This window comes from Rhipicephalus microplus, chromosome 4, assembly GCF_043290135.1.
Source record: "Rhipicephalus microplus isolate Deutch F79 chromosome 4, USDA_Rmic, whole genome shotgun sequence".
Classification (NCBI taxonomy): Eukaryota; Metazoa; Arthropoda; class Arachnida; order Ixodida; family Ixodidae; genus Rhipicephalus; species Rhipicephalus microplus.
The window spans coordinates 33,731,490-33,743,229 of NC_134703.1; the positions used below are offsets into that span (position 1 = coordinate 33,731,490).

The 11,740-nt window shown below is 44.7% G+C and overlaps 1 protein-coding gene across 1 annotated transcript; it reads left to right on the forward strand.

Moving 5' to 3' along the window:
* Positions 1–1,775: 1,775 nt before the first annotated feature.
* On the forward strand, positions 1,776–10,712 carry LOC142813880 (uncharacterized). The gene is made up of 4 exons (XM_075891839.1): positions 1,776–2,035; positions 5,526–5,618; positions 6,569–7,906; positions 9,276–10,712. Exons 3-4 carry the CDS (start codon positions 6,775–6,777, stop codon positions 9,851–9,853), a joined length of 1,710 nt encoding a protein of 569 aa, XP_075747954.1. The 5' UTR covers positions 1,776–2,035; positions 5,526–5,618; positions 6,569–6,774; the 3' UTR covers positions 9,854–10,712.
* Positions 10,713–11,740: the final 1,028 nt, after the last annotated feature.

Sequence of the window (11,740 nt, forward strand, 5' to 3'; positions counted from 1 at the left end):
AGCGGAGCACACGATTAAGTTCTTTCTAAATACCCCGTCTTAGAACAAGACTCTCGTTGTGATTCCCTGTAAATATCGGGCAGATTCGCATAGGAAGTTTCTAATGACAGATTGTAAACAGGCGCAAAACAGATTGATTTTATGAGCGCGTTGCTTATTCCTGCGCTGCAGGGAACTGCTCAAGTCAGAGCAAACGAAAGTCTGCGTCCTGAATTTTCATAAGAATTGCGCAAGTCAGACGGGAACGGTCTGTCCTTTGCTCAAGCTCGGCCACTGTCACTCAACATATTCATATTAGCCCACAGGGCCTGTATTATCCCGCAATAGGGGGCCGAGATGGTTGTGGTGTAAGGTGAAATCATAACAATTAGCCCATATAAGTGAACTACATAACAGGTGAATTGTGTACATAGGAAGAAAAAAAAACACTGTATGCCATCCCATCAATAACATGATAAAAAGGAGGGGGAGGAGACAAGTCTCGTCCTAGGTCAGTGGAACCTGTGATTTTGCGATTGCTCGTGAAATTGAGCCGAATTTCCCATCCAAGTACTATCAAAATCGATGAAAGGAAGCATGCACCGGGAAATGGAAGAACATTGTTAGTTTAGGAACATCAATGAAAGAACGTCGATTGCGTGTGAACTAAAGTCTCTAGATTTTTCTCTTTATGGAACAATCGAGGAACTTTAGTCTGAACCATTCCGTTCTTACTGTATATCAACTCGTATACTATGGATGTTATCTGCAGAAAGCCCACAAGAAAGGGCAAGGAGTCACTGTGTGTCTTGTTCATGAATCGCGCCCAATCGCGCTCGCGTTTTCCACGTGAGAAGCTTTAATCTTGCGTGGGCGTCCCGCTTGAAAAAAAGACGCCATGGCGAAATGATTTGAGAATTTATGCAGCTGTGGGAATGTCGCACACTTGAGGTGTGTACCCGAGAGACAAAATAGCAAGTGCGCTTTCGGGCATAATTGACAGGAGTATTTTCTCTTGAGGAGGGGGGGGGGGCGAACCTGTGTTGCATCATGGCGCGGTGAAAGGGGAGAGCACTGGTGCAACTTGCGTGCGGGCAAGTGCCGGTGTTGCTTGATGGAAGGAAGCAAACGACAAGAGGTGAAGAAAAAGCTAGAATGTTAGCCAGTCTAGAAGGACCGGTTATGCTATCCTAAATCGGGGGAAGGGATGGCGAGTTATAAAGACGAGAAAAAAGAAAGAAGAGACAGCACGCAGACAGAACGTCACACTTTACAGTCATCATAAGTCCATAACCACCTGTGCAAGTCTGTTGCCTTGATGATATTGAGCACTGCCTTCGCCTCCTTCACCCGCGATGACATCTCAGCACGACATTCCAAAATGGTTCCTGCCGTCACCGGTCTACGATCTACGCGAGTGTTGTTAGGTGGGAAGCACAAAAGGGTAGGGAAATGCCCTGACGTTTTGCAGGTGGGCAAAATGATAGTTACAAGAGATGGGGGCAAAAGGGCAGAGGAGTTCAAAAGACTCCCCTTCGCAATTCCTTCCCGTCACCCCTGCCTTCAGCAGAGCTTCCGTCTGCACAACTCGGACAATTTTGTCTAACTTATTTCACCCGCAAATACAAGCAGGCAATGCAAATAGTACGGAGCGGTTTTCTCGTGCAGCCATTCACTGGGGTGCGAAACTCGCGCCAAACTGGCCTACTTCGTGTAGAACACGAAGTAGGCCGCACGAAGTAGGCTACACAAAGTGGAGCTTTTGCACGTGTACAGACCACTCCCGTCGGTATCCCTTCACTGCCAAGACAAATTGTGCAATGCTCGTGTTCCGCGTTGCAGCAGCTGAGGCCAGTACTTTTCGTAAGGTGTTAATTAACTTCGTTTAAATTTGGTCTTTTTCACAAGCTTTGGAACAAGAACAACGTGGCGAGCTATTTGTGATACGCGCCCGAGTTACGTTTCTTCCCGCATTGACAGATTGGCAGCAACGAAAGGATCGCAAAAGAGGCGCCGAGACCATGCAGGGAAAAACCGGCGGGAAGCGAACTTCCAGGTATGTCACCCTCAAGCCGAGGCTTTATTATGTTGGGGAATATCATTTCGCTATACGTGAACAACGCATCGGTAATGTAATGTTCCACATTCGCATTTTCGCGGATCGGAAGCACAACCAAAAGAGATGCTCACACAGACACGTTAATGTGCCCACAGGATAATAATAATAATAATAATAATAATAATAATAATAATAATAATAATAATAATAATAATAATAATAATAATAATAATAATAATAATAATAATAATAATAATAATAATAATAATAATAATGGATGCTTAATTTCCAAAACCACAATAAGATTATGAGAGACGCCGTAGTGGAGGGTTCCAGAAAGTCCAACCATCTGGTGTTCGCACTCTATAGGATTTCTCCTCCATCGAAATTCGACCATCACGCCTGGGATAGATCAAACCCACGAAGTTAGCGTTACCAGTCCAGTGCCGTAACCGCTTCACCACCACGGCGGACACAGCGCACACAGGCGGGGACAAAGGAAGGCGACGCAGCGCTGACGTGTCTGTCCCCGTCTCGGTGTCTGTAACGTTAAGATGTATTACACCCAAGCCATCCTATTGAGTTTCCAACACCGGTCCGCCTCGGTGAAGCGTGGTTACGTTGCTCGGCTGCTGACCGAAAGGTTGTGGGTTCGATTCCCGCTGCGACGGTCGCATTTCAATGGAGGCGAAATGCTAGAGGTTGGTGTACTGTACATATACCATGTTGATGCATTGTAAAGAGAGATGGTCCAAATTTTCGGAGCCCTCCACTTCGGCGTCGTGGTTTTGGGAAGTAAGACCCCTATTAATATTATTACTACAATTGTTGTAGAGCTTTCAACAGCTCTACATAATTTTCCCAATAGCCTCCTTCAATAACATTAAGAGACACATTTCGCGAAGCCAATCAAATAATGTAAGATGGCGCCGGCTCTGTATACGTAGTACGTTGTGTACATTTTCATGTGCGGCCGAAATTCCACTGGTTTACGCGGAGTGCATAGGTAAACTTTTTTATCATCATTCATAAAGGATCACTGTATGATTGTTTCTATTGGCAGCATGTTTACATCGGCTGCAGTGTTTCGTATGCAAGTAACATTCATATACACCTGAAGTGGGCTATTGCGGAAGCGCTTTCTGGTTTAGAAATTCATCCCGACTCAAAGAACCGCGGCTCAAGCCACGAGTTTCCTTATGCCTTGAAAGTCACGAGAGGATGCGTGTTTCCCACTCTTAGAAACAAAGGCCGACATATTCACTAACTAAATACTGACAGTTTACTTTTTACAAGAAACACTATGGCGTTTTGGTAAGCAAAGCTATAGTAAAGAGTAGAGAAAGGAGTGTATACAGACACAAGAGCTCATAGTCAAGGCCACTACGCACAATGCACGATGCATTGTGTGCTCCGATGAACCAGTGTGCTTTCGCTGTTACACCTGCCAGTGTGCGCCACTGATGCTGGCGCTTTTAAGCGACACGTCACTAAGCCTGCATTCGATATAAGCTTCATGCAGTTCATACAGTCAGAAAGTAACAAGACATGAAATGCTGCCGGACATTATGCACGTTCACGCTCTACCACTCTTCGACCATTTCAGACAAATGTGAGAGTTTTTCATTGAGGATACTGTTCCTTTGTTTTTGAAAGTGAAAACATCAAACAAGCACGAATGTTCCACTTCAACGCGGAACAGCCACAAACATGAGCAAGCTCCATCATCACAAAAATACAGCAAACGAAAAACATCATGCGTTTTAGTAAGCAAAGCTAGTAAAATGCAGGCTTGGTGAACTCACTACCTGATTAGTAAGTGAACCGTACTCACTGGAATGGTTGTATAGCACGTTGCTGAATAGTTAGTAAGTGCAGTAGGACTTATTAACCGTAACAACTCTGGTGAACTACCATTAGCCAAATAAAGGTGTACGCGAATTTTGTTCGTATGTGCGTGTGGATTGCCGTATCAGGTTTATTGTTTGTATATTTCAAAGTCACATATAAGATGAAATAAGCAACAAAGCAGCGTCTTTCTTACACACTAATTATTAACCACTAATTAATTCATGTAATTACCATAGTAAGTACACATCGCAACGACATCCATAGGAGCTTGAACGGACCCCAATTGAGAACAGACATACGAAGGCACCCGCGGAATATCAAGATATATACGTACTCAGTATCTACTGTAACAGTAGCTGGAAGGCTATTTGTGCACCTACTTAAGAATGCGCATCGTGACCTGGTTGGAAACCACAGAGTTTACAGCAATAATCGACGTTTTTTATATACGCAACATTTTGTACCATTCTGAGTATGTTTCTGCCATTACATAGCACGAAACTGTTTATATAGTTCAGCATTACGGCCAAATATAAGGCACCAGGCAATATTCATGGCTCAGTAATTACCTAGCTAAAAACACCAAGAAAGCTTCCCAGACTTGAAACGGTAAAATTTACAAGAACATTTTTGAACATATGTTAACACAGCGCACGCCTCCGCGGACACAAGGGAAGGGACCAACCCCAGCGCTCCCTTCTTCTCTTGAGTCCGCGTATTCGTACGCTGTGTAAAAATACGTTAAAGTACTGTCACCAACTGGCCCAGCTTTCAGTCGTCCTACAAAACTTACTATATTTACTAGCTGCTGGCTAGTAAGTACATGTGTTCACCATTTGCAAACAAGATTGCACACACGGTTAAAGCGAAATGGCCGTACTGCAAGGAATAAATAAATTATTTAAATAAATTATTAAATAAAAGTGTTACGAAAGAGACACGACATCTATGACACGACCATGAGGGCAGCACTAAAGGCAGTAATTGGGGCATATAGTAACCCCGTTGACACGTTTACTACCGTCTAACGTCAGCACCTGTAATTTTGTTCTCACATTTAGTGTGCAGGGGTTAGTAAAGGTGATCACTACTTGCGTGTGTGACCACTTAATAAACGTCACTAACCCTACCGACTGTTGTGCGTTATGCTATAATTGTGAGTCTTATGCAAAATACTACCAGAAAATTAAGCTGATGGCCAGTTAACCTGTACAATGTGAGCAACCAAAGTAAAGCTTTCTGTCATGTGCACGCACGCACGCATGCCTTTGGTTACTGTTAGCATCGCGTAGAAGCCTTGGGAATCTGGGCAGATATGTAGGCGTATCTGAGGTTGTCACTGTGGTGTGTATTTACCAGGATAATCATATGAAAAGACAATACTATACAGTCTCAGTTCTTTATTTGAGGCTGTCAGAGAAGTGAATAATTCTTTGTAACTGATTCTTTGCGGGCAGTAACTGCAAGTAGCACGTCATTAACTAGTACCAACAGTTGTAGCAGTAGAATTAGCAATATACTTTATTAGTAATAGATTCGGTTACTACACAGTAGACTATAATGTGACAACCGTTTACTACCTTAAAATTCGTAGCACTGCTTTTTTTTTTAATTGTGAAGGGCTAACTTTGTGCAGTCGAAGAGCGCAACCAAGCCGGAAGGCTGATCACTACAGCACCACCCGTTGGCCAAACGGAAGACCCCTACTGCAAGGAGCTCAGCAAAAGTGGTGAGGCCGTCAACCGGAAGCTTAGAAGGTGCCCCATCCGTATTACACGGAAGTGCGGCAACCGATCACCTTCGCGAACTAAGCAAATAGTTCCGTGCATGCACAGGGCAATTTTCTCCAGAACCGGGCTCACCGGCCGTCCGGTTCATGGCGCCAGTCTCATGCGCGTGGCCATTGGTGCAGGCTTGCGTGCATCTGCCTTTAAGGAGGAAATGCCACGAAGTTCTGATTTATAGCACCCAGCTATGAGACGTGACAGTTGATCTTGAAGCCTATAGTCCTACATAGAAAATCACAAATCATTTCTGCGTGCCTTTTGTCCCATATACAAGCAGGTCCTTTCATGAGACAAGAAAGGACACGTGGAAAATGTGTGAAACCTCGTGGGAAAACTGTACGATTAATATTGCCCTTGACCTATTCCATGCACACCTGTTTCTGACGCGAAATACATATTGTGAATAGGGGACAAAAGAAAGACACTCAGCTGTTTTTTTTTCCACTTTACACATGTTGCTCGGGCCAGAAAAAAAATATATATATATATGCACACTAACATTTTCTGCACAGCATCATACGGTCGCAGGCAGACTGAGCTAGATTTCTGTAACTTTCCACGTTTACCATTGTCCGCCCGCGAACAGCGGCGTCGCCAAAGGGCAGGCGAATAACTGCCCCACACTTCCTACAGCTCTTACAAGTGAAACTGCACGCATTTTTTTCTTGATACCGCCGACAACCGTCAATTTCAAGCTTTCGCCGCTATAAGGTGAGAGTAACGCGAAAGCCGTTTTCACTTCGACGCTTGGCGAGCTATGGTAGTCAGTATTGTGTGGCACCACATAGCCTCGATGGTAATCGTAATAACGTTCACAGTCAGGGTTCCCGCCAGAATCGTTCATCGATATGTTTTCAGAGATGTGTTCCAGTGAGCGCAATCACTTTTGCAGACCCGTTGGTTCTCCTGCCAGAGTGTCCGTTGAGTCCAGAGGACAGCCCGCACGCTTCACCAGCCAGTGAACGAGGACGTGCGCTGAGATATACCTCGGTGGTCAGCGCCGTGATCTGCAGCACCGTTGTCTTTATCATCGCATCCTTCGTAGTCGCCACGTTCATAGCCGCAAGGAAGGTCATACGATCTTACAGCGCTCTGACGATGAGGCTGCAGCTCATCCACGATCTGGCAAACATCTGCGAGTCTCACGGATGCCGACAAGCGTTGTGGCTTTTGAACGCATCGTGCGATACGTCTGTGGACATCTGCTCGGACTTCTACGGTTTCGTGTGCGGCCTCTGGGATGCCAAAACACCGGTTGGTCATAAGATGTCCTATGCCAAGGCGCTTCGTTTCAACTACAGCTCCATGGTGTACGAAGCCCTCGCCCGCACACTATTTTCACCGCAGGCTAAAGGCACCGACGCTTACAACATGGCACAGGCCTACAGCTCCTGTGTCGGCTTCTGGGCCAACTCGTCAACAAACCTAGAAAATATGCTCAAGGCGGCCAGTGTAAATCCTCGAGCTTTCATCAATGTTAAAAACATTTCACAGCTCTTTCAACTAACGATCCAAACCAACATTGAGACCAGGCTGACCTCAGTCGTGAAGGTTGTCTACGCCATGACACACGCTACTGTAGGCGTCCTGACAGGAACCTCGATGCACTCGGCATCTTTCATACCAGAAATTGAAGAAGCCTTGCTCGAGCAACTAGCCTCGTCATTAGGGGACACGGGTGTCTTCAAGATAATCGGTATTATGAAAACGCTGGACAAACTTATCATGAACATTACAGATGCTCATTTAGAAGACACCACACTCCACGAAGCCTTGACGACCAGAGCAGATCTTCCAGCGCATGGCATTTATTGGGGGGACGTCTTGATGAAATACGCTCCACCAGCTGGATTCAAGCGCCCTCCACGTACTAACAGTGAAGGCGCCATTCGCGACATATTCCAGATACTGGCTACAGCACCGTTACACGCCGCCAAGATGTACTTGTTGATTGTTCCTTTCGCAAGATACGTCAGCTTCGAGCTCAGGGCAGCATCTCGACGAAGCTTCCTGCCAGATTCAATGATGGCCCGCTTATGCATTCGCTACCTTTACGCGATGTTTGGACCTAGCGCACACGCTACCCTAATGCAAGTCATGGGCACTGACAAGGCTGCAAGTAGCTACATGTGGAACAATATAAGACAGCAATCCCAAGCTCTGCGCTACGTTGGCACTGGCTTCAAGCTAAGCAGAGACGCCCTGCTGAACGCAACGCTCAAGTCTCACAGTGAGTATGACGATACTAGTATTTTCTACATGCAAAAAATTCTAAACTGCGTGGTAACGACAAACAGCTTTCGTTCAGTCGGCTCGCATGACCGGAAAACAATCATATATGGCACCTCGCGTAGCCTAGCTACTACACAGCGCGTGCAGCACATCAACTCGGCTGGTGCACTCTGTCTTCGTCTTCTTCATCATAGGATTGACAATAAAGACAGACATACATCCCTTGGCGACGTACATCCCAGAAACGAAAATAGGTATCGCACGCTTTTGTACGTATCACCTAGTATTTTAGTGGATAATAAGAACTGTGGCCAGCACACCTATTGAAGTTGACACGATGAATGTGCAATGTAAGCCATTGAGAAATTCTATGATGTAAGCACTTTCTCAATGCCTGTGCCTTCTGAAAACAAAATAGGCGCACTAGAAATACAATGACCTAAACAGCATCGGAGAAATCATCTTTGTAATAAGGAGCATGGTAATTGATACATTCTAACTAGGAATCATTGATTAGGGTCTTTCAAATTGAAGTCACGCTAATAATTTATCAGCCACGAGCTCCGCTGTTAGTCCGGCTTTGCAAACCACCCACATTCCGACAAACGTTATTTCGAAAAAAAAAATTATACGAAACTCTGGGCGGGTTTTCGTCATCACTCTCACCAACTCTTAAGACACATACGTACGCATCTGTATGCATAATCAAATAAGAAAGTTTCATAGCCAGAGCTACATTGGTCGCACCGCTCGCCGCATCATGCAGCTGGCGTAACTTCAGAGGAGGAGTCGATCGAACCGCGTTGCAGCCGCAGTTCCAGTTGACCAGCGTTGCGTATGTGCGTGCATGTGTGCATCATTACACCAGTCATCATGCTTTTTTTCACTGCCGTTTTGGCCACCGCCAGATCATCAAAAAACTGTTCCAAGCAGATTATGCGGTCTGTCGTGAGCAGTCCACTTTTCACATAGGATACGAAGCTTCGTCATACTTGAAATTGGGAGTTCCGCGCGACCTAGTGCGGATTAAAAAGACGTAACAGTTTCTGGTGCAGAGGATAGATCTGTTTAACTGTTACTTATTTGCCTTAACATTTAAGGACACTGTGAACACACAAAAACTTCAAGCAACTTGCTCTTCTGTTTAATTCTCTTGTTCAAACTATAGCGCTTAGAAGTTTTTTCAATAAATCTGAAGTTCTTCATGCTAGAGTTCGAAAAAAAACATATTTAAGTATCGTTGATACAGCATTTATACAGCTGTGTACATGCGGGAGAAATGCCACCACAGTGAAACAGCCGATGCTTTACATCATCAATGATGCGAAATACGTAGCGATAACAACATCTCCAATCTTCACTTGCAGGGGACGACGTGGAGCCAGATGGGGGCCTGCTGCAAGTGTCGTACAGCAGTGACTTTATGGCCAACTTGATAATACTGGTTAGACACACGGGGAAGCAAGTGGAGCTCCGCCCCTATATGTTGCCCACCGAGAACGAAGCTGAAGTGGCAACGGAACTTCTTGTACCGGATTTCTACTACAACGACTCCACAGAAGCCAGCATCAACTACGGCACTCTTGGCGGCCACATGGCCCGGATGCTATTTGACGCCGCATTTCCCGAAAAGTACTCTTCCAAGTACGTCGGCTGCCTGGACGAGTTCACAGTGCATAACGCCATACCATTTGACAAGACGGACTGGCAGCGATACGTCAACATGCAATGGTCCATGAATGCATCCTTCGAGTCGTTACAGAGAGAAAGGGAAACCGCTCGGTCTTCCTTACTGCACCAACGACTCTTCTTTTTGCGATACGCCATGTCTATCTGTGGCGAAGATACGTCAGCGGTGAAAAGCCTACAGTATGCCGCCCGAACTTCTCTTAGCTTCGCGACAGCTTTCAACTGCTACAGACCACCCAAGAACCCGTGCACCTAACTACATTCATTTTGAACAATACAACCTTTCTTCGCAATTACGGGACATCCGACATGTTAGGTGTGCTAACACTGCATGTTTTCCGCCAGCTCTACATTATAAGCTTACAAATGTTATCACGACAGCCTTCGGGTACACTAAAATATAGTAAGGTCGTTTACTTTCATTACGCCCAAAGCATATATAATTGCCTATACTTCACCCATTTCTGCGCGCCGATATGTATACGTATTCCAACGGCTTGACAAGTAAATAGGCATAGACTGGCTAACGGATTTTTGTGACCTACCATTTGCGCATGGCTCTTCAGCAGTGATGGCAGCATATTGCAAAAACTGACTGGAAACCTAAAAGTAGAACGATTGATTGATATGTGGGGCTTAATGTCCCATAACCACCATATGATTATGAGAGACGCCGTAGTGGAGGGCTCCGGAAATTTTGACCACATGGTTTTTTTTAACGTGCACCTAAATCTGAGCACACTGGCGTACAACATATCCGCCTTCATCGGAAATGCGGTCGCCGCAGCCGGGACTCGATCCCGCGACCTGGGGGTCAGCAGCAAGGTAGCTTAGCCACTAGACCACCGCGGCGGGGCCAAAATAAGAAACGTAGTAAAGTTGTGGGGAGGCTCACATTCCTTAATAAGTTGTTTTCACCGCATAGCGTATCTTACCGCGAGAAGCGACCACGGATCGCCCCCACCATCTCCTTCCAATTCTCCCGAACGCGCCTCCGTTCACTGGACGCATGACCAGCGAACAACGCGAGCTCAGCGCCCCCAAGACTAAAGGCCTAAACACACGCAACAGTTCTGGTGCGGCGCGGCCAGGGGCGTACCAACTTTTTTGCAAGTGAAGAGCAAACATAACTCGCTCGTCAGCTGGAATATATATATATATATATATATATATATATATATATATATATATATATATATATATATATATATATATATATATATATATATATATATATATATATATATATATATATATATATATATATATATATATATATATATATATATATATATATATATATATATAATCAGCTGTTTTTAATATGGCATATTGTTTGCCATTCGTTCTTCAGCATTTCAAATTCTCTGTGCCATAAAATTGCCTGCTTCTTACATGACATCATGAATCTGTGAAATGTAGCTGTGTTCATTACAGCGTATGCACATTAAACAGGGCTTTCACATGCTGTACAATACCTAAAACTTTTTAGGGCAGTCGGAGAGCATCTTTTTCTAAATATTATTCAAGTAGACTAGCCGCCACCCACACTATCAGCGGCTACTTAAAGCAGCTGGCGAGATGAAATATTACAAGTTTATAAAATATTTTCACCTGCAGCATGAAATTATTTAGTAGTTTGTACGGGCACACATCTCTGCGAGATCATCCTTGTTGAGAGAGAGAGAGAGGAAGAGAGAGAAATAAGCAGCGCTGCATGTGTGTGCTTCTTTGCTGTCCTAGTTGTATTTGGAGATGCAAAAGATTATTAAAGTTGAATGAAAACCTACTATCCCGACTCTCAAAAAAACTTTCATAGTGCTAAAAACTATAGTCTTTCAGCTTCTTCTCGAGTCCACTGCTTTATTCGTCACCCCTTTGCAAGCTGCCACCATCGCTCCAAGGTACCATGAGCAAGGCTGATCAGGTTTATGGGAGACTAAAGTGGAAACCCTTTCTTGGCGCTTCCTGATAACACTATAACATAAAAGAATATTCATAACGTTCATCAGCTCACAGCAGCTTCAACAAAGTAGCAGTAATGACATTCATTTTCGATCAAAAAAAGAAAACTAATCTTCCTGAAGCAGCAGATGATTTGACATGTCCATAAAAAGTTTGCTCCTTTGCATCCGTAACTGCA

Bases quoted from the DNA above. Each gene is read 5' to 3' on its own strand.
- LOC142813880 (XM_075891839.1), top strand. From the start codon at position 6,775: ATGAGGCTGCAGCTCATCCACGATCTGGCAAACATCTGCGAGTCTCAC. The intron at 7,907-9,275 runs GTGAGTATGACG...CTTCACTTGCAG, and splicing joins CGCAACGCTCAAGTCTCACA to GGGACGACGTGGAGCCAGAT.